The sequence below is a fragment of the Xenopus tropicalis genome, chromosome 9 (assembly GCF_000004195.4).
Source record: "Xenopus tropicalis strain Nigerian chromosome 9, UCB_Xtro_10.0, whole genome shotgun sequence".
Lineage (NCBI taxonomy): Eukaryota > Metazoa > Chordata > Amphibia > Anura > Pipidae > Xenopus > Xenopus tropicalis.
In genome coordinates this window covers 76,124,050-76,150,890 of record NC_030685.2, presented here as the reverse complement: position 1 = coordinate 76,150,890, position 26,841 = coordinate 76,124,050, and the positions used below count along the sequence as shown (strand labels likewise).

General features: G+C 37.8%; 1 protein-coding gene across 37 annotated transcripts in view; it reads right to left on the bottom strand.

The window, feature by feature from the left end:
- Positions 1 to 26,841, bottom strand: part of neb (nebulin) — a 137,689-nt gene that overhangs the window by 17,752 nt on the left and 93,096 nt on the right. For 23 of the 37 annotated variants that reach the window (XM_031893462.1, XM_031893465.1, XM_031893460.1 and 20 more), the window contains 22 exons: positions 25,834 to 25,938; positions 21,827 to 21,931; positions 21,381 to 21,488; positions 20,119 to 20,223; positions 19,899 to 20,003; positions 17,498 to 17,602; positions 17,198 to 17,308; positions 16,914 to 17,024; positions 15,697 to 15,807; positions 15,390 to 15,491; positions 15,200 to 15,304; positions 14,297 to 14,395; positions 12,035 to 12,145; positions 11,130 to 11,234; positions 10,012 to 10,116; positions 7,685 to 7,789; positions 4,950 to 5,060; positions 4,272 to 4,382; positions 2,933 to 3,043; positions 2,745 to 2,849; positions 982 to 1,086; positions 335 to 439 (listed from right to left, as the gene is read on the bottom strand). In XM_031893462.1, coding sequence (XP_031749322.1) covers positions 335 to 439; positions 982 to 1,086; positions 2,745 to 2,849; positions 2,933 to 3,043; positions 4,272 to 4,382; positions 4,950 to 5,060; positions 7,685 to 7,789; positions 10,012 to 10,116; positions 11,130 to 11,234; positions 12,035 to 12,145; positions 14,297 to 14,395; positions 15,200 to 15,304; positions 15,390 to 15,491; positions 15,697 to 15,807; positions 16,914 to 17,024; positions 17,198 to 17,308; positions 17,498 to 17,602; positions 19,899 to 20,003; positions 20,119 to 20,223; positions 21,381 to 21,488; positions 21,827 to 21,931; positions 25,834 to 25,938 — 2,346 coding nt within the window. Of the gene's footprint in view, positions 1 to 334; positions 440 to 981; positions 1,087 to 2,743; positions 2,850 to 2,932; positions 3,044 to 4,271; positions 4,383 to 4,949; positions 5,061 to 7,684; positions 7,790 to 10,011; positions 10,117 to 11,129; positions 11,235 to 12,034; positions 12,146 to 14,296; positions 14,396 to 15,199; positions 15,305 to 15,389; positions 15,492 to 15,696; positions 15,808 to 16,913; positions 17,025 to 17,197; positions 17,309 to 17,497; positions 17,603 to 19,898; positions 20,004 to 20,118; positions 20,224 to 21,380; positions 21,489 to 21,826; positions 21,932 to 25,367; positions 25,473 to 25,833; positions 25,939 to 26,841 lie in introns of all 37 variants that reach the window. The other 14 variants (XM_031893470.1, XM_031893483.1, XM_031893480.1 and 11 more) reach the window with 9 other exon arrangements.

Below are 26,841 nucleotides of genomic sequence, written 5' to 3'. Positions count from 1 at the left end.
GAAGCACAAAACAGACAAAACAATGAAACCAACACCAACCTGTTGTACATAAGGCAGTATTAGTAGCTACTTACACGGTACATGGTTAACACAGACAAAATGAACCACAGACAATTTTGATCAGATATTTAGCATAGATGGGGGCACTATGGGAGTGGCTGTCCTGAAGAGACAGTGTTGTATAGAGTAAAAAGCAGCATTTGGCGTAAGTGAGATGCAGTTAAGGTTAGCTTGATTGGTAGCCAGCTGCGCTAAAAACAAATTCTGCTTCCGCTTAATCACACTATTATTTGGGTTAGCATTTTAAAGAAAAGCAATATTTAAAATCATATACCGAGCTGAAATTCTTTTGGTTTTCTTTAACACGCAGTATTTCTGGCGTGTCTTTTACCACTGTGACTTTCCCCTTAATGTTTTTAAGGTCACCTTGGTACTGAAGCTATAAGAAAAGAGTAGAGAATATCGTTAAGGTACGTACAGCTCTCAGTAGGGTAACATGTTCATGTTCATCTAATTGTGGCACGACTGAACCTTCTGCAATGATCAGGATCAAAATAACATTTATATATACAGACTGGTTGGCAAGACACAAATATCCAAAGTATTCCCACCGAAGGAAAATACTTATGTATATAGATAGGGTGACACGGCACATTTATGTCAGAAGAACATCTATAACATAAATGTATGACGTCTTCACAATTAAATAAATAATACTTATCCAGATCTATTCTGATCTGTAACAGTTGTCCAAGTCCAAGAAGAGAAGTGGTTGTGAGACCTTCAGGTGGAATAGACTCACACATGTGCCCTTTATTCCATGTAAGTTAGTGCTTAACTTCTTTGATTTCCCTATCTTGAAGAGGAGTATCCTAAAATATATATTTCTGCTTTGCTATTGCCCTTGAAGAATTGGTGTTTGCCACCACTGACAAAACTGTAGATACTAATGGAGGAAATGAATAAAATCAAATGACTTACAGTGCTGAAATTCTTTTGGTTTTCGCGTACTCGCTGCATTTCTGGAGTATCTAATACTGGAACATAGTAAGACATGGTCCTTTCTGCTTCCTCTTTATATTTTTTCTATTGGGAGAGAAATGTAAAAAGAAAAGCAGTTATACCCTGGTGTTTTACTGATCAATAATCCTTTGTCCAAGCTATTCCAGTCTAAATTAGCTGAATGGAGTCTGAGACATTATTAAAATTGTTAGAGTTTATGGATTGTAGCCCTGTTCTGGAAATGAATATATCTCATACAATATTGAAATTGTTAGAGTTTATGGATTGTAGCCCTGCTCTGGAACTGAATATATCTCATACAATATTGAAATTGTTAGAGTTTATGGATTGTAGCCCTGCTCTGGAACTGAATATATCTCATACAATATTGAAATTGTTAGAGTTTATGGATTGTAGCCCTGCTCTGGAACTGAATATATCTCATACAATATTGAAATTGTTAGAGTTTATGGATTGTAGCCCTGCTCTGGAACTGAATATATCTCATACAATATTGAAATTGTTAGAGTTTATGGATTGTAGCCCTGCTCTGGAACTGAATATATCTCATACAATATTGAAATTGTTAGAGTTTATGGATTGTAGCCCTGCTCTGGAACTGAATATATCTCATACAATATTGAAATTGTTAGAGTTTATGGATTGTAGCCCTGCTCTGGAACTGAATATATCTCATACAATATTGAAATTGTTAGAGTTTATGGATTGTAGCCCTGCTCTGGAACTGAATATATCTCATACAATATTGAAATTGTTAGAGTTTATGGATTGTAGCCCTGTTCTAGAAATGAATATATCTCATACAATATTGAAATTGTTAGAGTTTATGGATTGTAGCCCTGTTCTAGAAATGAATATATCTCATACAATATTGAAATTGTTAGAGTTTATGGATTGTAGCCCTGCTCTGGAACTGAATATATCTCATACAATATTGAAATTGTTAGAGTTTATGGATTGTAGCCCTGCTCTGGAACTGAATATATCTCATACAATATTGAAATTGTTAGAGTTTATGGATTGTAGCCCTGTTCTAGAAATGAATATATCTCATACAATATTGAAATTGTTAGAGTTTATGGATTGTAGCCCTGTTCTAGAAATGAATATATCTCATACAATATTGAAATTGTTAGAGTTTATGGATTGTAGCCCTGTTCTGGAACTGAATATATGGGAGGACTAACAGTTTTATGGACAAGATGATCTGGAAACCTCTAGTTATAAGAGGGCCCAATAAGAGGTTATATGGAGATTCTCCTAATAAAGACAAAATAGTAATAAGCCATACCATCTTGTATGGAGTATAGAACACAGGCCATCTCATTTTTATAGACATTTGTTGTCTTTAATGCACAATGATGGCTGAGAAGGGGGTTATGTAGTAGAATTATGGGCAATGCTGACCTATTCCAGTAACCAGCAACCAATCACTGTTTGTTTTTAGTATTCTATCTGCATTAGTCCAGTAAAAGCAAACTGCTGGTTGGGTTACTGGAATTGGCACAATCTTGCTTATTATACTATACAACCTTGATATAATGGATACTGTGTTAAATAGAATTCTAAAATAATAATCATAATAATAAAGTTAATATATTACTGTTTTTAGATTTGATTACATATATTTTTTTATTTTTTTTTAAATGCAGCAAATACAATTTAAATGGTAAAAGTTTAATTATTTCTACCAAAAATTGCACATATGTCTGACTTGGTACCTGGCTGGCAAGATTCCTGACTTGCTGAGCGTGGATAATCTCAGGCGTGTCTACAACCGTTGTATAGTTGGCCTTGTCCATTTCTGCAGACTGTTTGTACTTAATCTGCAAATGCCAATAAAAATATCGGTTTGAGTTCTGACTTCAATGAAGAAGGCCGCCTTGCCTCATTTATGATGGCTGCTTACCTGACTGGCGATATCGGTAGCATTCTTTGCTCTCTGGAAATCAGGGGTTTCAAGAGCCAAAGCCAACCCTCGTCCTTTAATTTCCGTTTCAAGCGTTTTCTTATATTCTTTCTGTCAGGGTGAAAAAATAGAAATATAGAGTTAGGTTAAATTCTAGAAATGGCAGCTTTCCAACAACAGCAAAAAAAACAACAAACAATATTGTGAAAACTTAATCGTCATAACTGTAAATAATGCCACAAATTTGTATTTGCAGGTACAAGATGAAGCTGGATAAAAAATATGTTTCATTGATTCCTATTAGAGAATTGTAAAATTATTTTCCTACATGACATGGACCCCTTTTAGTTGTCAGTTACAATGTACAAGCAGCTACTACAATAGCCTAAATCTTTGTTGGTTGGCACAGTTGGCTTTTCAAAATAAATTAATTTTATCAAGCAGTAAAGGGAAAATTGACTGTGTGCAGGGTCAGACTGGACCGGCGTAACACCAGGAAAAAACCCGGTGGGCCCCGACAACCCAGATCCGATCCCTGCTGAAGTGCTTCAGGGCCCGCAGATTAAACCCAATAGGATTGTTTTGCCTCCAATAAAGGGTAATTATATCTTAGTTGGGATCAAGTACAGGTACTGTTTTATTATTACAGAGAAAAAGGAATCATTTAACCATTAAATAAACCCAATAGGGCTGTTCTGCCCCCAATAAGGGGTAATTATATCTTAGTTGGGATCAAGTACAGGTACTGTTTTATTATTACAGAGAAAAAGGAATCATTTAACCATTAAATAACCCAATAGGGCTGTTCTGCCCCCAATAAGGGGTAATTATATCTTAGTTGGGATCAAGTACAGGTACTGTTTTATTATTACAGAGAAAAGGGAATCATTTAAACATGAAATAAACCCAATAGGGCTGTTCTGCCCCCAATAAGGGGTAATTATATCTTAGTTGGGATCAAGTACAGGTACTGTTTTATTATTACAGAGAAAAGGGAATCATTTAACCCTTAAATAAACCCAATAGGGCTGTTCTGCCCCCAATAAGGGGTAATTATATCTTAGTTGGGATCAAGTACAGGTACTGATTTATTATTAAAGAGAAAAGGGAATCATTTAACCATTAAATAAACCCAATAGGGCTGTTCTGCCCCCAATAAGGGGTAATTATATCTTAGTTGGGATCAAGTACAGGTACTGTTTTATTATTACAGAGAAACAGGAAACCATTTTTAAAAATGTGAATTATTTGATTACAATTGAGTCTATGGGAGATGGCCTTTCCGTAATTCGGAACTTTCCGGATAAGGGGTCCGATACCTGTATTATTATGACCTTACCTCATTTAAGATCTGAGTTGCATTCTTTGCCCTTAAGAGCTCTGGGGTCTCTTCCAGTACGGTGAGGCCTCTACCTTTGATGGTGTCGTCAAGATCCTTCCTGTACTCTTTCTACAAAGGTAGAATAATTTTTAGGCACAAAACTAGTAGAATATTTATTTGTTGTAAAATAGCAAACATAGCAGGACAAGGATCTATAGATAGTTATATTTCTACAGGGTGATTATTGACTATGGGGCCACAGTTATCCCATTTTGCAACAGTACCATACAGTATATTTATATATGACATCTTGGCTGTTTTCTTGCCTTCCCGGGAGCAATAGAACTTAATGGATAACAGAAAATTATGAAACATTCTGGACTCATTACAGCCAGGTAGAAGGTGGGATAACTATGGAACCATGAGTTAAGCCAAACATGTTATTATGTGCAATATATTGCTTAATGAGCATTAAGTATTGAGTAAGAAGCAAGTTAATCTGTATGTTTATTATTTATTACATTTAACAAAAAAGACATTTAATGGATATTGATTTGCAGTTAATGAGACAGAGCACATACAAATCTACCGAAGGAGACAAACAAACACAATTTAGCGACATATACAAAGGTGTTGTGTAGCCGGAATTAGTGGCATTATTCTGATTATGGGGGGGCAATGAAGAGCAGGTGCTACCTCGCTCGCTATTTTTGTAGCATATTTGACATGTAACAATGCTGGCGTAACCTCCAAGCCCGAAAGGTTTCTGCCTTTAATACATTCTTCCAAGTCCTTCTTATATTCTTTCTAATGGAGTCAGGAAGAAAAGTGACATACACAGTGGTTTATTACAAAGGAATTCCTTCACCTCCGGTGTGGACCAAGGACATTGTTGTGATCAATGCAATATGTCTCTATTATTGGCACAAGGACTACGGCATACTAGGAAGTGTAATGATAATGCCACCGGTGTCCAAAAACTTCATCCCACTTATAGCAATGGTAATGGCCACATGTACCCCATACCTTTAATTAATGTCACAGATAAAGTAAGAGAGAGTGGCAGTGCCGGGAGGATAGGGCTCCCATATGAGGAGGGGAGAATTAGGTACATAACAGATGCCCAATCTGTGGTCTTCCAACTACTGAACTACAACTTACACCAGGGATCCTCAAACTACAGCTCGTGGATACAGCCCCCCAAGGTAATTTACCCAGCTCCCACTGCGTCCTCACCCCTGGCTACTACCTGTCTGCCGCATTGAGGTGATGTGACGATAGGACGCAGCAGGGAGCACAAGGACCCAGCGGGGAGTGGGAGGATGCAGCGGGAATGGAAGGATGCAGTGGGGAGTTGGAGGATGCAGCAGGAGGACCCAGCGGGGAGTGGGAGGATGCAGCAAGGAATGGGAGGACACAGCGAGGAGTGGGAGGATGCAGCAGGGAGCAGGAGGACCCAGCGGGGAGTCGGAGGATGCAGTGGGAAGTTGGAGGATGCAGCGAGGAGTGGGAGGATGCAGCAAGAAGTTGGAGGATGCAGTGGGGAGTGGGAGGATGCAGCAGGGAGCAGGAGGACCCAGCGGGGAGTGTGAGGATGCAGTTGGAAGTTGGAGGATGCAGCGGGGTGTGGGAGGACTCAGTGAGGAGTGGGAGGATGCAGCAGGAAGTTGGAGGATGCAGTGGGGAGTGGGAGGACTCAGTGAGGAGTGGGAGGATGCAGCAGGAAGTTGGAGGATGCAGTGGGGAGTGGGAGGATGCAGCAGGAAGTTGGAGGATGCAGTGGGGAGTGGGAGAATACAGCAGGAAGTTGGAGGATGCAGTGGGGAGTGGGAGGATGCAGCAGGAAGTTGGAGGATGCAGCGGGGAGTGGCCTGTAGTTTGAGGACACAGCAGGGGGCTGGAGCGGGCTGTAGTTTAAGGATGCAGCGGGGAGCTGGGGGTGGCATAGTTTGAGGACTATATTCTGGCCCCCTGTTTAAAAAGTTTTAGGACACTATTCTTCTAATAGCTCACTGAGTAGTTACAGTTAAAAAGAACTGGAGGTTGGACATCCCATATGTACAGTATTTATTGGGGGGTCCCTCTGATCCTCAAATCTCAAGGCACATGCCCTTTCTGCTCTGCCTTAAAACTGCTGGTTATTATAATGCAGCCAAGCATACCAGTTGCTTCCTTTTGATTGATGCCAAAGTGAAATGTTCTGTGGTGACCCAAGGCATTGTGATACCGTCACCGAGTGGCAGTAAAAAACATCCCGGTGTGCCAAAGCCCTAACGGTTTTCTTGGTACAGCAAAAGGGAGGCAAATAACCGAATTCATTTTTTACTTAATTCACTGACGAACATGAAAACATTGGAGAGAATAAAAACCAGTACAATGAGATTCTTATACCAGCATATTGCAGCTTGTATAAGTTTCTGAATATGACAGAACAGTATCAGCTTCAAGTATTTTAGCTTGAAGGAAGGAGCGACAAGTCATAAAGTACATGAACAAGAATGAAACCAACGTTACAACCAATGTTTTATTGTGTAATAGATGCCAAACAGGTTGATAGAAAAATTGTATCCATCACAATACAATATAAATATTCACAAGCCAGAGTGTAAGGACAGGTTAAGAGGACTTTGTATTCCTTGTCTTGTTCTTTTAGTATAATGGATAGCATCTTCTATCTATTATGTCTTCCAAACCAGTTTCAAATATACACACACTTCTAAACCCCTTTATCCTATATCTGCAGTGGCATTTACACACCACACATTTCTGAACCGACACCCTATACACACAGGCCAAATGAAGTCCATTGGCTGATATATTTGAAGGATACACTAGATTTTCAAACACAAGCCTCCATATGAGGCACTCTTTGCCTTATTATTAGGGATGTAGTGAACACCCACTAATTAGTGCGAACACCCAATGTTCGCACTAATTAGTTCGCCGGCGAACAGTTCGCTACATCTCTACTTATTAAATACTTATGTCTCCAAAATATGGACTGTTTGCTTTACAGTAAAAGTTGGACGATGCAAGGAATTTCTTTCAAGCCTAAATTGTATTGAATGTTAAGAACTGATGCAAATGATAGTATCCAGTAAAATTCCTTTGCTAAGGGGTATATTTATCATGCTGTGAAAAAGTGGAGTGAAGCATTACCGGTGATGTTGCCCAGGGCAACCAATCAGCAATTAGATGTCAACAGTTAGAAAACCAAAGCAAAGCATCTGATTGGCTGCTATGAGCAACATCACCGGTAATGTTTTACTCCACTTTTTACACAGCATGATCTATATGTAGTATACAAATTTGCTTATCACATACAAGTACCCAATACACGAGATACCCCTGATTATAATGGGAGTGTTACACTATCTATTTTGTGGCATTAGGGTTCATAACATTTTTGATACTATTAATAAAACCCTTACCTCGCTTTGCATATGTTGAGCCTCTTTAGCCGTGACAAATGTTGGAGTCTCGAAGTCCAGCATTGCTTTGCCCTTTTCCTTTTCATACTTCTCCTTATATTTCACCTTTTAGTAGAAGAGAGTTCCAGTAAGAGGTTGGACCATTATTATACAATGATATTGACCAATATTGGAATTTTGCCAGTTTGTTATAGAATTTATTTTGAAATGATGGATGGTACAGCTATGAGGGTTAGTTGAGTTACATGTGGAATACATATCATCTCTAGATTTTGTCAAACTATATATTTACCATTTACATTCAGGGGCAGATTTATCAAAATTCGAGTTTTTTCGAAAAAAAAAAATGCGAATGTGAATAAAATAACCACAACAAAACTTGTGAGATTTTTTCGAATGCTAGCTTCTATAACAGGGGTAGGGAACCTATGGCTCAGGAGCCAGATGTGGCTCTTTTGATGGCTGCATCTGGCTCACTGCCAAATCTTTAATAAAAAAAAATAACGGGGGGCGTGGCCTGCGCTCGGCAGATAGAAGACGTGTTCTAAGCCTTAAAACACATCTTCTATCCGCTGAGCGCAGGCCACGCCCTTCTCCGCATCTCATCCGGCATCCTTGGGACCAACCCTACCTTGCCCCTGCGCTCGGAGGATAGAAGACGTGTTCTAAGCCTTAGAACACGTCTTCTATCAGCCGAGCACAGGCCACGCCCTCCTCCACATCTCATCCAGCATCCTTGGGACCCACCCTACCTTGCCCCTGCGCTCGGAGGATAGAAGACGTGTTCTAAGCCTTAGAACACGTCTTCTATCTGCCGAGCGCAGGCTACGCCCTCCTCCGCATCTCATCCGGCATCCTTGGGACCCACCCTACCTTGCCCCTGCGTTTGGAGGATAGAAGACGTGTTCTAAGCCTTAGAACAGGTCTTCTATCCGCCGAGCACAGGCCAAACCCTCCTCTGCATTGCTCCAGCATCCTTGGGACCCACCCTACCTTGTCCCGCAGCATCTGCGGCCAAACATATTGTATGGATCTCACGGAATTGTATTTTAAAATATGTGGTGTTTATGGCTCTCTCAGCCAAAAAGGTTCCCGACCCCTGGGCTATAAGAACAAAACACAATAGAATATTCCCACACATGCTGTTGAGAATCACATTGTTCCATTCATTTTCAGTGAGGCTAAAAAAGTCCAAAGTTTTAATAACGTGGGAAAATAAATTTTTGGAGACATTTCTCATTGACTTCCATTGAACCTTGTCAGCTTTTTTTGCGACTTTTTGATGATTTTTTTTCTTTAATAAATACTGACTACTAGTGATGAGCGAATCTGTCCCGTTTTACTTCGGCAAAAAGTTTGTGAATCTTTGAAAAGATTTGCAAAATGGCAAAAAATCCAAGCGTCAAAAAATTGACATGCGCAACTTCTTTTTTTACGCGAGTCATTTTTTTAATGCGCGCAACTATTTTTTTTACGCAGGTGACAGTTTTTTTAATTTTTCTGCTGCAAATTTTGACGCCCGTTTTGCTAAAAAAAAATCCGCCAATGGCAAAACGTGGAAATTCGCCGCAAATCCATTCCCGGTGAATTATTTCGCCCATCACTACTAACTACTTAATAAGAACATTCTCGAGTTTTATTTACTGCGTTTTTTCTCGAATCATGAAAAAAAAACAGAAACTTGAATTTTGATACATCAGCCCCTTAGCGTTCCTTTGATAGTAGGGATGCACGGAATCAAGGATTCAGTTCAGGGTACAGCAGGGTTCAGATTCGGGCGAATCCACAGTCATGGAAAAAAATGTAACCCTTTATTTAACCCTTCCGTATCCTAACTAGCATATGCTACTTACGATTAGGTATTCAGCCGAATCCCTTACAATGGATTCGGGGGTTTGGTCGAACCCGCATCCCAATTTAATAGTAATTTATGATTTGTTAAACTGATAAAACTGCACACACATGTATTTGTAGGATGAGCCAGTTACGTTTTACAAAAATAAAACAAAAAGATAAAAATATGAATTTGAAAAAAATCACGAATTATGTTTATTTAAGTCGGAATTTGACTATTTTAATTAAATTCGGTTTTTATGCTCATAGTTGAAATGATATTACGACATAGAAACTGTCTTTTTTTTCTTTAGATTTTACAAATATTTGATGCACCTATATCTTTTTTTTAAATAAAATATATGATTATGTTAGTTCTCTAATGTATCTATGAGTTTATGGAAATGTTTTTTTTTTTTGGTTAATTTAAAAATGAATCACTAAATGAAATGAATAATGGATTAAGCGGCAGGAAAACTATACAAACCACTTACTTGGCTTTGTAATTCTGTTGCCTCCTTTACATGAAGTTGTTCAAGGTTATCAGGCACCACATGGTAGTGACCCTTACTCTTCTCAAACTCCTTCTTGTACTGGTACTGAGGGGAAGTGTCAAGAACTGCCTCAATTATAGCCTATAATGTCATCTCTTGACTCCTGGAGAGCATAACTTGCCCTTCCATTATGCATGTTTATCAAATATTTTTGCAGGTTATCATATATTTTTGAAATCTTGATAAAGAGTTAAACTAAAAAGTACTTGATAAAATTAAATGATTACGTTAAATTATTAACAGAAAAGATTTTTTAAGTATACGGTAATGTTAAGAAATATTTATTATTTGTTTAACTGGTTGGTTAATAGTTTAGATTAAATGAAAACAAAAGAATGTTAGAATTTTTTGTATTAGCAGTTGTTCTATTTTTTTTTTTTTTTTTTTTAAATCTCCGCACACGATGAAGTGTATTAATAGTACTAAGAAGATAGAAGGAACATAAGTGTGTAAATGAAGAAGGTTCACTACCAGATGCTGCCCAAGTTGGAGTAAAGCAGAAAGGTATTACAGAAGAGTTAGCACATCATACAGAAGAAAGAAGTAAAGGAGAAGTAAAGGTAAAAACTAAGTGAGCTTAATCCGTAAATACGGCCATAAGCACTCACAGAAACACTGCACTGAGTCCTCTTTCAAAAGAAACACAGGATTTCTTGTCTCCTTTTTTGTAAACATGTTCTTCGGTAACAGACTTCCTCTCCTTTAGGGCTTCTTCAGGTTTCAGGCACGAGTCTGCTCAGTTCTCTCCCTCTCCCCCTCCTTTCTCCTGCTCCCCTTTCCAAGGAATGTGTGATCTGAGCTAACGGCTATAACTGCAGCAGGAAGCTACCAAGACCAAGCTAAAATGGCAGCTGCTATCTTGATCAAAGGGAGGGAGCTTCTAGAACTCTTTACTCAGGTATGGTAAAGCTTTCTGCTGGATAAATATAGTGTTCTAGGTAGCACTAATGTGGCAAATCTATTGCCAGTAAAATGCCAAAATGACTTTCCTTCTCCTTTAGAGATAACCGGGGTAAATATTAATACAGTATTATGACCACTCGAATTTAGGATCTTACCTCACTGGCTAATTTGCTTGTGCTCGTTATGTGTTGCATGTTCAAGGATTCAGCCATGTCTGTTACTGGTTTGTGAAGCTTCTTAAGATCTGCCTTGTACTTAACCTGCAAACCAAACACAAAAAGAAAAATGAAAGTTTATCACAGTGATGGACAATTTACCTTTTTGAATTTCAATTCTTTATTTATTTTGTATTTTTCATGGAAAGGGGAGGGAGGGTACAGAAAAGAAGGGATGGGGGGAGGCAGGGTCGGACTGGGAAAAATCCCGGTGGGCCCCAGCTGTAGTGGGTCCCGGTGGCCCAAACCCGACCCTTGCGGCACTCCCCCTGCCCGACCGATCCTGCCCCGACGCGTTAAATTTACATGCTCGGGGAAGGACGTTGGGTGGGAGGCCCTGCGAGGGATGGGTTAGGGGGGCCCCTCCAGGGGGGAGGCTATGGGTGCGGGCCATATGGGCGGGCTATGGGCCCTTCACCCCCCAGTACGACCCTGGAGGTGGGGGAATTCTTTGAATTACAGTCTTCAAGTACAATCTAAAACCACAAAGTCTAACAACATCATTGCTATAAATCATAACAAGGGGTTACAAATGTAGATATTCGATAATATATATACAGGTGTTGATGTGTAGCAAAACCACAATGTCATACTTTATCAAATACATTCTTGTCATCCTTTACAAAAATATGTGATGATATGTGAAAAGCTATTGCTTTACGGGCATGGACAGGGTGGCAAAGGCTTAAAGCTTAAAGCCCAAGGGTAATGTCAGACTAGGAATTTTAACTGCCACTGTAATTAGGCTGAAAACAAAAGGTGCCACAAAAAGGTATAAAAAAATCAGAATAAAAGATCGCAAAATTCATGTACGTAATACTGTCGGGAAAGCCAGGCCACCATACCTCACTAGCAAGGGTGTGTGCATCTTTAAAGGTCTGGTAGATTTTGGCCTCTTTGAGGTCATACTGTGGTTTCTTCCCTTTATCTTTTGAAAAGTTCTCCTTGTATTTCACCTATAAAGAACACATTTTGTTAAGTCGAACGAATCAGATACGTGCATGCTGGGAACCTGGTCGCAATGGAACTGAGGGTCAGAATCATTCTCTGGTGGGAAACAAGAAGTTAATGTGCATTCACAAGGCCAAAACAAATGAAAAGATCAGCTACAGAGAACTACACTATAAAGCCCCTGGCACATTGGATGTTTTGTTTGCCTCAGAACTCTTAGGGCAGCGGTTCTCAACCTGTGGGTCGGGACCCCTTTGGGTCTCGAACAACCCTTTTACGGGGGTCGCCTAAGACCAACAGAAAACACATATTTCCAATGGTCTTAGGGATAATTTTATGGTTGGGGGTCACCAGAACATGAGGAACTGCGGCATTAGGAAGGTTGAGAACCACTGTCTTAGGGAGAACTTTGGTGATCAAGACCAATTGCCTGCAGACCGTCAACAATGGAAAATGCTCTGATAGCTGTGACAGCAGGTAGGTATATTTTAGAAAAAAGTCAATATTTCTCATATGTATATGGTACAGATGTTTCCCTTTTAAGTAAATGGGAACTGGCTGTCTGTAGAAAGCATTTTGATCACCATGTCCAGTTGCCATGGACCATAGCAGTTTTGATCTGTGTACGTGCCGTCAATTTTACTTGTATTTTGAAATAACAAAACATTTCTCTATAAGCCATATTGTTAACAATGAATATGGCTTATATTTGAAAATATGGTTCTGATCTTTTCATTGCATATGGCAAACATGTTTACAATAAAGGAATGTTAGCGAAACACATGGTTTTGTTTCTATGGGTCACTAGATCGGGGCAACTGACTGTATAACCCAAGTATCCTGATATTTCATTTTCTCAGAATTATATGTTAGCTTTAAAGAATACCCAGCTTAGAGCAAGATGCAGGGGATGCACAGGCCTCTCACGACTAATGATTTTTAACCTTAAGGACATTATTCACAAATTTATTATAAAATGCCGTGCAAGAGTATTCCAGTGTGACCGATTCTCCCATTTTCTTAAATTCTACACTAACATTTTGTTCTAAGTGATCATTCAAGAAAAAACTAAAATATGCTATTCAAGTTCCAAACTTTAGGACATTTACTTCGTTTTTCCTCAGAAACTTAAATCTACTTTGATAAAAAAACATTCTTTTTGCATTTTTAGCAGATCACCGAATGGCCCAATATCACAGCCACAGAGTAGGCACAGCATATCCCAAAATACAATTAATAGAGTTTATCTTTAGGAGGTTCTACAAAATTGTACAATGTGGGGATAAAATAACTATGCTATAAGGATATTTACATTTGTATTTTTTTTCTCAAGATATTTACCCAAAATTGGTAAATTATTGAGTAAAATGGCAGAATTGGCGACGGGTCTGAACACTTTTGCAAGGCACTGTATTTATATACATTAAATTATAATTAAATAAACTATAAAATAAGGATGCAGACAAGTGAAAATGCTATGGCTGTAGAGTGTGACGTTACCTCTATGCTCAGATTCAGCCTGTCAATCTATATAATCCCCATCATTTACAATATGTTTATTGACATACACACAGTTTTCAGTGAGTTGAGTGCATGCGTGTGTGCTGGGCTGTAACTGTACCATTGGGCATGCTGAACCGGCATGCATACAATAACCTTCAACAGTAAAATGCACAGTCAGCGTATTGAAACAACTGCCCTGAAAGCCATTTTCCTCTCAAATTTTAGGTATGTTGAGAAGTTTGAGGTTGTTTTTTCCATGATAGGGGGGAGTATGAAGCTTTAATGCTCGCATTTTATCTTTAACATTGCCATGTCCTGTTGGAAGACTTGGCTCCATGCTATACCATAAATCTACTTTGTGCTTGAATGAAGTTTTAGGCACTGAGGTTTTGGGCAAGGCAGCAACGTCACTTACTCCATCTGTGTGTGGTGGTAGGAAGGCTTCAGAGTCTTATGTTTTTTGTGCATTCATAAAACTGTAGGCATTTGTAATAAGACACTGTATCTCTCTGTTTTCTTAAGGAAAATGGCTTTCGTCAGCTGCTTTTATTATCTTATATTGGTGACATATTCCATTACAAACAGTGCATCATGGGTAATCCCTAAAGGGATCCCACGCTAAGGTGGAGGCTGGGCATACATATATATCTTACATTACTAGTGAGCTCATTTGCTTTCTTAAGTTGTCTCATCATGGGTGTGTCATAAGATGCTGCTCCATGTCCCCACATCTTTCCTTTGGTGTACTCAGTCTACAATGTGTAGCAAAACATTAGCATTAGCAAAACGGGTTAGAAGTAACGTAATGTGAGCTGGAGCTGGATTTGCAGTCCCAGTTTTCGCTGAGATAGTCTGAACAGATGGGGGGAAAACAAATGCCATGAAATTCATGTTCTATGTATTGAATATTTCATTTAGATGTTTCCAGTAGTATAAATAACCTGACATAAAATTAAATAAATAGGTATTACTGCCTCTGAATTAGGGGTTTTGTGGACCTAGGAGATTGCAATACTACACAACTAAATAACATTCATTGCATCAATTAATGCATTCATTGAGAGTAGTAGACCTATTTCTGTAACAGTACAATGACCATAGAACTGGTAGGTGCAGCTAAATGGGGTACAGTGTGGGATAGTTTTACTGCAGATAGACCACTGACTTTAATAGGTCACCCCTACTAATGATTGTGTGACTATTATTATATAGTATATATAGAGAGACTATTATAACACAATTGTATTCTCTTGAGTCTTGATCCAAGTTTACCAGCTGAAGCACAAACACTACCTAGAGGGTCAATTGCAGGGGCAGTTGTACTTAAATGAGTCAAGACAAATAAAATTAGAACCCAAGTATCTGCCATAAAGACTCATTTGTGGATAATCACGTTGATCAATCTAAGTTGAATATAGTTTGTCTGGATGTGGAAATATACAATATAGAGAAATCCACTAACCTGAAATTTTATGTATAATATATTATTATATATATAATAATAATAGTAGTAATAATAATAATATAATAAAAACATCTCCCCCTGCTTTTCATACCTGACTGGTAAGTTTGGACACTTCCTGAGCCAATTCAATGTCTGGCCTGCCAATAATAGAGACGGCACGTCCAGCTTCCTCGCGGGCCTTGGCTTTGTATTGGATCTAAACAGTAAATATTCATGCGTTAGGTGACGGAACGGAACCATAGCTGTGTAATTGATTTTCTCCCTATTCAATGAATACTCACATCGCTGATTAACTTAGCTGCTTGAGTTGCCTTCTGAATGTCAGGTCTATCAGCAATGGAGGTGTAGTTAAGGTTTGCTTTGGCTTGTTTCTTGTAGGACACCTGAATAATGAAAAACACAATTTCACAACAATATCCTATTTAAGAGATGCATTTTCCAATAAACATACATTAATTATCAACTACACAATAACACTTGATAAATTTGCTTGGAACAATAAACTGGACACTAGTACCAGTGCCCAACCCATAGCATTTACAGTTCCGTAGCATTAATTCTGTATTGGAAGATTCCTGAATGACTTACGTTACTCTGGACCTTTGCTACATCCATGGCATGCCTGACATCTGGAGGCTCCAGCATTATAGAGTAGTTGGACTTGCCTCTCTCCTTCTCAAACTTTTCTTTGTATTGTTTCTAAGAGTAAAACATTTCCACATAATTCAGAAGCAGAAAACCTTACCTGATCTAACTATAGCTGTATAACATTCATTGCATCTCATCTATAGTGCTTGATCTTATGATAAAGGCAATACAATGGGCTAAAAGCATGAATTCTCCCTCTCCTATATGTGCATGCAAGTTTATCATTTTATAGGCAAACTCAAAGGCATAATGAATTCTCACAACTGTGTTCTAAAATGTTCCTTCACAACAAAGAAAACTAAAATGCAGGGTTATGGGAGATAGCTCTTATTAAAAGTTGATCCAGGCACTGGTCCGATTGCCATCTTGGAGTCAGGAAGAAATTTTTTCCCTCTGCGGCAAATTAGAGAGGCTTCAGATGGGGTTTTTGCCTTCCTCTGAATCAACTAGCAGTTAGGCAGGTTATATATAGGCATTATGGTTGAACTTGATGGACATGTGTCTTTTTTCAACCTATGTTACTATGTATGACACTGCTTTGTTTTATATCTACTTGCCAATGCTATTAATTCAGCTGTAATATACATGGAGCAGACATAACTCTGGCAAAGACACACTTTTTTAAAATTAATATTTATGGGCCGCCTTCTTCTTTTCAATTATTTCTAACTTTCAAATGGGGGTCGCTGACCCCAGCAGCCGAAAACTATTGATCTGTGGCTACAATTGTATTGCTATTATTACTTTTTATTACTTGTTTTTCTATTTGAGAGCCGAACAAAAAGTGGAATAATTAAAAAAATAGACCAATCACAAATTGTCTTAGATTATTACTCTGTACCCCTACTAAGGGGCAGATCTATCAACTTTCTCATTTATGTGGTTTTAGATTTTGTTGAAACCCGAATAAACTCATTTCCAAGATAACCACAAACGTCTAATCATTTACTAAAAGATCTAAATTGAAAAAGCGAGAAGGAACTAAAATGCAGAATGAAAATGAAAAGAACAGGAAAATTTTTACATTTTTTTGACGATTCTACACACACATACTTTACAATTAGATATAGTTGTTCCCTCTAGCATAGCTCTCAGAAATATGTTTTTATTGCATCTTTAAGGTAGTCTTGAAATACTAGTTAATTGAGGTTACTTACGTCACTGACAAGCTTAGTCACTTCTTTGACGTGAGTTGTGTCAAGTCTCTCAGGGAGGGTGGTAAATGTGCCATGGGGCAATTGCTTCTTGCCCTCTTCTTTATATTTATTCTATGTAAGAAGAAAGATGTCAAATGTGAGTTATCTAAGAATTCTCCAAACCGTTTCTGTATCAAAAATATATTATTATTACTCATCACTGGTGTTTCTTACACACCCCAAAATATTTATAATGTACTACAGTCAAGTGAAATTGAGTAAATTTCTTAGTTATGGGTCCTTACATCAGATACAATGGCGCTGATAGATTTGGCATGGATTATCTGTGGGGTATCTGCAACCACTCCAAACTCTCCTTGGTAGGTTCCTTTCTCATATTTCTTCTTGTACTTGACCTAAAAATATATCATAGAGCAATCAAATAAAGTTGGCTTGCAAAACATACATATAGATATAAAGGTTATGTTCCCTGTAGAAAATATTCCATGGCAGACCTTATCGGGGAACCCATTTGTATGTGTATTCTGTATATATAGTTTATGTTTGTATGCTTTGTTTCCCCAAATGTTCTCTGGAGTACTCACATCACTGTTCATTTCATTATTCTTCAGAGCCAGGACAGTGTTCTTGTCATCAGTGACAGACAGTTTGTATCCCTTATAGTATTCTTTGTCCAGCTTGTATTCATACTGAGAGAAGGAAACACCAAAATCAGTATAAGAAACAGCTTCTTCTCAAAAACATTTAACTTGGAAAGTCAATTGTAAAGGTCCCCATACACTGGGCCAATTCTACCTGCCGATATTAGTCCCTTAGACCTATCCAGCAGCTTATCGGCCCGTGTATGGGCACTAACAACGGGCCTGCCTGACCGACATCTGGCCTGAAATTGGGCAGATCTCGATTGGGAAAGTTTGATTTTTCATCAGATCAGGGACCACATCGGCTCATTGATGCAGTCCCCGGACCAACAGGCGCCTATACCCGTTGTTCTAATTTGATCTAAGGCCGAATTAGCCCGATATCGCCCACACGTAGGTGGGGATATCGGGAGAAGATCCGTTTGCTTGGCGACCTCGCCAAGCAAGTGGATCTTAGTGTGTATGGCCATATAGTATGGACTATAGTAAAATGATTGTTATAACTATATTTTCATATTTTTGTATAATATTAAGAGCTAGGGGCTTACCACCATTTTGACTAATACCAGATCAACCAGTAATTTTTTTTTGTTTACCTGGAAAAGGACCCCCTCTATCCCTGACCTGCAATGGCCACAGGGTCTTCTCCCTCTGTTGTTAAACTACTGAACACAGTTGAGTACTTTGGGCCTAAAACCAATATTAAAAATCGCTTTTGGAATTTAAAAATTTTGGGGGAACTTCCTTCCACAGTTTAAAAAGAGACTGTAGTTGGCCTTCCTACATTATATTTATCCCATTCTCAAATAACTCCATCTTCACTATCCAGTGGATCCCACTACAAGTCAGAACGTATGGTTGGTGTACTGAATAATATAAATTTTACACCGTATGTGTTAGACATATAGAGGCTTATTTATCAATGTTTACAATTTTTTAGAATTTTTTTTTAATTTGAATAAACTCGAAATTTTACCAGACTTAATATTTGCTTATTTATTAACAAATATGAATTAAACTATAAACAAAAAAACTTGAATGTATTGAATTCATATTCTTCTCATCAGTTTTCAATGGGTCTACAACCTCTAAAATAAATTGGAAAAACTTCGTAAAAACCTTGATTCGTAAAATTCGAATTGAAAGAAACCCATACATTTTTCCATTAACTTCTATATGAACTCACAAGCTTTTAGATGCCAATTACATTAGGGTTTTTTTTTTTAATTTTTCTGCTAAATAAATATTGAACATTTGAGTTTTGGAAACCATAATTTGAATTTGGGAGTTTTGCACAAAGAAACTTGAATTTCTGGAAAAATTTGAATTCAAACATTGATAAATCGGACCCATAGTGCCAATTTGTAAGCAAAATAACCATGAAAATAAATAGTAAAGACACGGTTTCATAGAAGTAGTAAATAAAACTTAACTCATCCACCATAGCAGTGGTACAGTACAATAACCCATCTCTGTACTAGGTTACTGTACTGTATAGAGAAACAATTACACATATAAGTGGGGGTTTCCTTAATGGAGAAGGATCTAGGGGTTTTTGTTGATAACAAGTTGTCTAATTCCAGGCAGTGTCATTCTGTGGCTACTAAAGCAAATAAAGTGCTGTCTTGTATAAAAAAGGGCATTGACTCAAGGGATGAGAACATAATTTTGCCCCTTTATAGGTCCCTGGTAAGGCCTCACCTTGAGTATGCAGTGCAGTTTTGGGCTCCAGTCCTTAAGAAGGATATTAATGAGCTGGAGAGAGTGCAAAGACGTGCAACTAAACTGGTAAAGGGGATGGAAGATTTAAGCTATGAGGTGAGACTGTCGAGGTTGGGGTTGTTTTCTCTGGAAAAGAGGCGCTTGCGAGGGGACATGATTACTCTGTACAAGTACATTAGAGGGGATTATAGGCAGTTGGGGGATGTTCTTTTTTCCCATAAAAACAATCAACGCACCAGAGGTCACCCCTTTAGATTAGAGGAAAGGAGCTTCCATTTGAAGCAGCGTAGGTGGTTTTTCACGGTGAGGGCAGTGAGGTTGGGGAATGCCCTTCCTAGTGATGTGGTAATGGCAGATTCTGTTAATGCCTTTAAGAGGGGCCTGGATGAGTTCTTGATCAATCAGAATATCCAAGGCTATTGTGATACTAATATCTACAGTTAGTACTAGTGGTTGTAATTATAGTTTATGTATGTGAGTGTATAGATTGGTAGGTGTGGGTTGGGTGTGCTGGGTTTACTTGGATGGGTTGAACTTGATGGACACTGGTCTTTTTTCAACCCTATGTAACTATGTAACTATGTAACTATGTAAGTGTTATAGAAGAATATAAACTTCTTACGTCGCTTTGCTGTAAAGATGCCTTTGCGTTTTGCAGAAAGTCTGGTCTATCCAAAGTCCATTGCCATTGGGCTTTAGTGGCTTCATATTTCCTCTTGTAATCCAGCTGTGTATAGAAAAATAACATGTTTTAGAGATGCTTTCACAAAAGATTAGCAGCTCTTCCCAAAATAACAAAGTGTAAAATGACATTTATTGAAATGTAACCATGTAGAACTCACATTGCTGATTGATTTATAGGCGTCCTTGGCAGTCGTGATCTGAACAGCATCTGGTCCAACGGTACAGTGCCCACGGCTCTTCTCATACAGTTCTTTGTACTTCAGCTGCAAAATAACAGTTGTTTATTATTGTTTAAATAAATGTTCTTAATGCAACAAGTTTCTGCCTACATACAGAGAGAATGAGCAGAGGCTGCTACGTTGCATTGTAATAAAATGATGTAAGAATGTCATTTAATCGCTTCCACAACATCTGCAAAATTAACAGAGTCTGATTCTGTCAGTAGTCAGGGTTCAGCCATATGCTGTTTGATCATCAACACTGCCCCGAGTATGTAAGTAGCTCTAGAGATTTCTATAATTTTGTATTATCTGGGAACCATAGCAACTAAATACTGATCAATGACAGTCGTAGAACAAAAAGGTCAGTTAAGACACAAAAGATAGCAGATTTACTAAAACTCTATAAATTCTCACTTTTTTTATTTTCAAATTTGACTAAACTTCTTTTTTTTTTGAATATCTAGTATTTACTAAAAAAAAGTCGCAAGGAAAAGTCGCTTTGAGAAAAATTGCAAAAAGCTTGACTTCAAATTGTCGCTGCAAAAAACACGACTTTTTTTAATTGTCGCTGCAACTGGAAAAGATGTGATTTTCGGACCCAGCAAAATCTCTAAAGTTTCGAGACAAAAGAAAGGACTTCAAGGAAAGGGAAGGGACCTTTGCCATTAACTTCTACATGAACTGGGCAAGTTTAATCTGGCAAATTGGCAAATTCAGATTTTTAGCTGTTTAGACGCATAGTAAATCTCGGAAAAGTTCTCAGCAACTTTTTCTAAGAAAATCCGAATCAAGTTTGAAATAAAAAATCCATGGTTAGTAAATGAGCCCCTACGTGTACGTATTAAGGGCCTGATTTTAAAAATGCAAGTAATTGCAATAGGGATTAATTATCTGGATGGGTATCAGCGCTCAGCTAAGCACTAATACCTTGTAGCAAATTAATACATTTGATGATTCGATACCTTTATTTGATGGAAATGTAAAAACCCGTAAAAACCGTCCTAACATTTGAGAAAATTTTGATCAAATCCTACAAAGGATTAAACTGCTGGAAATGTTTTTGGATTTCTCACTTCTGCCCCTTGTTTAGAATGTTTAGGGGTGAAATGTACCAGTTTCCAAAGTACTATTGTCCTTTTTGCCCTGTGTTAAAACTGACGGGATATGTTGCCATTTGATAGGAACATAAAAGCACTTACTTCACTAATCCTGTCCTTCACTTTGCGTGCATGGAGTAAGGACGGGGTGTCGTGGATTGAAGTGAATCCTTTGGCTTTGCCCTTGTTGTATTCCAGTTTGTAAACAATCTGTGGATGTGGAGATAGGAAATACATCACAGTTTATTATTTATAACAGTAAATAAGTTAGGTTTCATTTGCAGCATTTTATAGGTTGAGACTTCTCCGATTACAAAATCCTTTCTAACTGCGTTCAGTTTGCATCAGGGAGCGAGGATTCAGCTGGGTGATAGTGCTCAGCATTAGTATCCCTGTGAAAGGAGAGTGCTCAACTGCTCAAAGCAGACAACTGGCACTTGGATCTTGTTTGATAAATGTTCATATTCACTAGAAATACTGTATGTACTGACTGAACTGCAATCACAAACTGCACGGGATCACATTTATCCTGAGGACAAGATACTCACATCACTTATCTGCTTGCTGGCTTTGCTTGACCGCAGGTTTTCCGGTGTATCCAGGACGGCTGTGTACTTGTCTTTACCCTTTTCATAGTTCTCCTTGTACTTCCACTAAAGGGGAAACAGTGTGTTAATGCAACTTCACAGTCAATGAGCAAGGAGAGTTTAACCCATTCACCACCAGGAGCCTGCCACTGGCAGCGAAGGGGGTAAACTCTTATGTGGCAGTGTGCAATGGAATATCTACTGTATATAGTTTGTAAAAGGGTCTGTGTGAGATTTTTTTATTTCTAAGTAAAACTGTTTGCCACAACACGTAACAAATAGCACGATTATTAATATGTTCATTTAACTATAAAAAATGGTGTTATGAAATTGATGTCATTATTGCATCTATATTGTAGAATTATTGTTTGAGTGTTTGTCATTTAAGGGCATATTTATAAACCACCTACAATATATATAGTACATTACATAATGGGGCAGATTTATCAATATGTGAGTTAGAGCTCACAGCAGAAAAATTCACCCACTCTGTTCATTCCTATGGAATCTTTAGAAGCAATATTTATTAAATGGTGAATTCTAACTTTCACCCATTGATAAATACACTTCCAAAGTTTCCATAGGAATAGAGTGGGTGATTTTTTCTGCTGTGAGCTCTATTTTTTACATTTAACTATTTCATAAAGTTTTTGCATTTTCTGCGTTAAAATTTGCCATATTGTAAAATAACCGGGAATCACACAATCTAACTTTAATTGTTGTTATTTATAAATATGCCCATATATATCTATACTGTATATAATTCTCAATTAAAAAACACTTTATAGCAAGCATTCCGCATGAAGCATTCCCATGCAAGCAATGTGAAGACAGACAAACAATGGCACATAACACAAATTAACACAGAGCTAGCATGCAGCTTATAGAAACAAATACAGGTATGGGATCCCTTATCCGGAAACCCGTTATCCAGAAAGTTACGAATTACGGAAAGCCCGTCTCCCATAGACTCCATTTTAATAAAATAATTTAGAATTTTAAAATTGATTTTCTTTTTCTCTGTAATAATAAAACAGTACCTTGTAATTGATCCCAACTAAGATATAATTACCCCTTATTGGGGGCAGAACAGCCCTATTGGGTTTATTTAATGGTTAAATGATTCCCTTTTCTCTGTAATAATAAAACAGTACCTGTACTTGATCCCAACTAAGATATAATTACCCCTTATTGGGGGCAGAACAGCCCTATTGGGTTTATTTAATGGTTAAATGATTCCCTTTTCTCTGTAATAATAAAACAGTACCTTGTACTTGATCCCAACTAAGATATAATTACCCCTTATTGGGGGCAGAACAGCCCTATTGGGTTTATTTAATGGTTAAATGATTCCCTTTTCTCTGTAATAATAAAACAGTACCTGTACTTGATCCCAACTAAGATATAAATAATGCTTATTGGATGCAAAACAATCCTATTGGGTTTAATTAAGGTTTTTTTGATTTTTTAGTTGACTTAAGGTATGGAGATCCAAATTACGGAAAGACCCCTTATCTGGAATACCCTTGGTCCCGAGCATTCTGGATAATGGGTCCTATACCTGTACATTACTTATCGTTTTTTTTTTTCCACAAGTTAAATTTTTTCCTAAATCCCTGACAAAAATGTAAGAAATGTTTTAAAAATGTACAGTATGGAATCTGTTATCAATAGAATAATAACTCTTGGGTAGTAATGGGAGAAATAATTTGGCAGGCATGAATTTGCGGCAAATGTCCCCGTGTTGCCATTGGTGGATTATTTAGCGAAACAGACAACAAAATTTGCAGTGTAAAAATTCGCATTTTTTTTTCCCCTGAAGTGAAACGGGACAGATTCGCTCATCACTACTCTTGGGCTGTTGGCATTTCCAGATAATGGCTCTTTCTATAATTTGAAGTATGATTTGCCACCAACATGGATTTATGTAGTTTTGCTACCATCAAGTACCTGGCTCTCTTATTATTAGAGAAAAACCAAACCAGTCAAAAATACAAAATCGTTTGTTTAAATGGGACAACGCGGGAAATGGCATTATGGTAAACTTTTTGAATAATGGGTTTCCAGATAATAGATCCCATACCTGTACTTGCATAATCTTTATCCTTACTTTTTGACAGTGGATTGAATGTTTCACTTTATGTAAGTAATCTTACCCACCCATGCTTAGGAGCTCCTTAGTGACACAGACAATGTGAACGGGCGTTTTGGATGGTGCGGTTGTAAAGCTAATACTTACATGGAGGCGATATGCGAGAGCTGGTGTTAGCTGACTGATAAAGAGTTAGAAAGCTAAGCCATGTAGCTGTCTAATCCTCAAACTTGTAATCCTTAAATGTATGTAATGTATTAAAAAAGGTAAATGTATTAAATGCTTAGAGGCAAAGTAACTGCCTAACAGATCTAAGAAGGAAGGAAAGCCATTTTGGCATTTTACTTCCAAAAGATTTGCCATATTAGTGCCACCTAGAACGCTATATTTATTCTGCAGAAAGCATTACCATCTTGAGTGAATAGCCCTAGAAGCTCCCTCTGTTTGTTTAAGATAGCAGCTGCCATTTTAGCTTGGTCTTCATAGCTTCCTGCTGCAGCTCTAGAGGCTGGTAGCTCAGATTACACATTCTTAAGGGAGGGGGGGAGTGAGTTTTATAAATTCTTATGGCAGGGGGGAGCAGGAGAGAGCTGCACAGACTCTGGCCCCGGGAATGAAGGATTTTTCTGAGAGAGGAAGTCAGCCTAAGAACATGTTTACAAAAAAGGAGACAATAAATCCTGTGTTTCTTTTGATAGAGGACTTAGTGCAGCGTTTCTGTGAGTGCTTATGGCTGTATTAACATAGACCTTTCTGATAAAGCTTACTTAGTTTTTACCTTTCCTTCTCCTTTAAAGGCAGAAGATGCCCAAATGGAATTTTATTTAGAATATAATTTTAACTGATACTAATATACACCCTAGAAAATAGCCGTTTATAGATGATTTACAACGTAAGGACTATGTCCGGCTCCTATGCTGTAGTCTGTAGTTTAGGCCAAATCTCATAAATGGAATCAAAATGGGAAGGCAGACTTGCCTAAATTAGGCTGTTTACATTCATCTTAGTAAAAAAACTGAATTATCTCAAATTGAGATATTTTTTCCATTTCCAGCATATGTAAAAAAAAAATTCACATTTAATAACAGTTTGATTTCTGAGAATATGCCTCCCAATGACTTCTAAAGGAGCTTGCCAGCTTCTGTAGTTTTAAATATGAGGTTTGGAAAATGCCATTTCAAAAACATTTTTTTTGCCACAAAAAACTGTTTGTCGAAAAAGGGTCTCAGATTTTGACTAATCAACCCTAACGTTTTGTGTTTATTGTTTTGCTTTCTCTAAGACAACTACGTATCTGATTCTGAAAAGAACTAACTTTGTTATGAGTTTAGACGCTGAATATTAGCAGCTTTGTCAGGGAACGTAAAAGGCGCAAAGCAGCAGGTAATGAGCAACTAAGCCGACTGTTACCTGACTCCACATTCTTGTGTTGTATAGTGCTCGTAACATATCTGGCCTCTTGAGTTCATTACACCCATGTTCACGTAGGATCTTGGCATTAGACTTGTACTTTTTCTGTTCATGCAGAAACCAACGAAGTACAGAGAAGACATTTAAAGACAACGGTAGATCCCTTGCATGGCATGAGAAGGGATTTACACAGCTGTATATGTAACAGATACACCATAGCAAGCAACATAAACTGCCCAAAAGTGCAAGATTACTGCTAAAAACTAATTTCAATTGTTTTCTTGGTCATCTTGGAAAGTTTTTTATCCAGCAGAGTTGCTTGCCTGCCTTGATATATCACGTTACATAGACATGGCTCACACAAATACATCAGATATTCTACATCCTCTTCTAAAAACGTCCTGTGCAAACGCAGACACCACAGTCTCGGGGTGCACCAAATATCAGTACCAGGCAACGGGGTTACCTGGCTAATCTGTTCACTTGCGGTTTTAGCCAGAAGATGTCTAGGATCATCCACCACAACACTGTAGTGCGTTTTCTCCTTCTCATAATCAGCTTTGTACAATTTCTGCTCAGAACAGCACATGTAGTTATAGTTTTGCAAAAAAGATTTACTTTCATAACAAATATGTGTATTTTGCCTTTGCAATTCGTGGACATTATGACGTGAATATATCTCATTCCAGAGGCTATACCTGTGGGCGGAAGCTGCTTAGAATAACACATTATTCGGCTGGAGTATGGGATACTTCAAATTTAAACAAATGCAATAACAAGTTATATATCAAGCGTCTATTTAAGAAAATTGGTATTGTAATACACATGTTCTATTCATAATCTACAATATCTTCCATGATTTAGCCAGGACTGTTAACCTGTATCACTCCATAAAACATTGAAAGTAAATGGATTATAGTAAATACCCTTTGGTAAATCTTGTAGGTATTTGCAAAGCTAATTATCATTATACATAGCATACACTAAAATGATTAGGACTCATTAGCAATCCTAAAGATCATAAAGACAATTTATGCTATGAAATCAGTGAGCGCTAATACTGAAAACTCCCTATTCCCAATTTGCGACCATTATACATGAACTAAATTTTGATGGAAGTTTCCAAACTAACCTCAATGGGCTATTGATATTGTATTATCAATTATAATTGAGCAGACAGTGAAAAGGAATGAATTTGATTTAAGGTTCTTGCGTTGTGCAATTTGTGGCCTACTCTTCCTCTTCAATAAGCAATAATCATCCAATAAACCCTCTATATCAACAAAACTAAATACATTTCAGAGGAAAATAAAGTTTCAGAGGAAAGTCTAGAACTAAAAACACGAATCACTACTGCACTGGAAATTTATATTTGAAAAGAAAGTATTACCTTCTTTTTTCCTCCCCAAACATATGAAGTTGAGGGTCACCCAAATCAGTAACATTAGGAGTCAATTCTGGGTTAAGCATCACT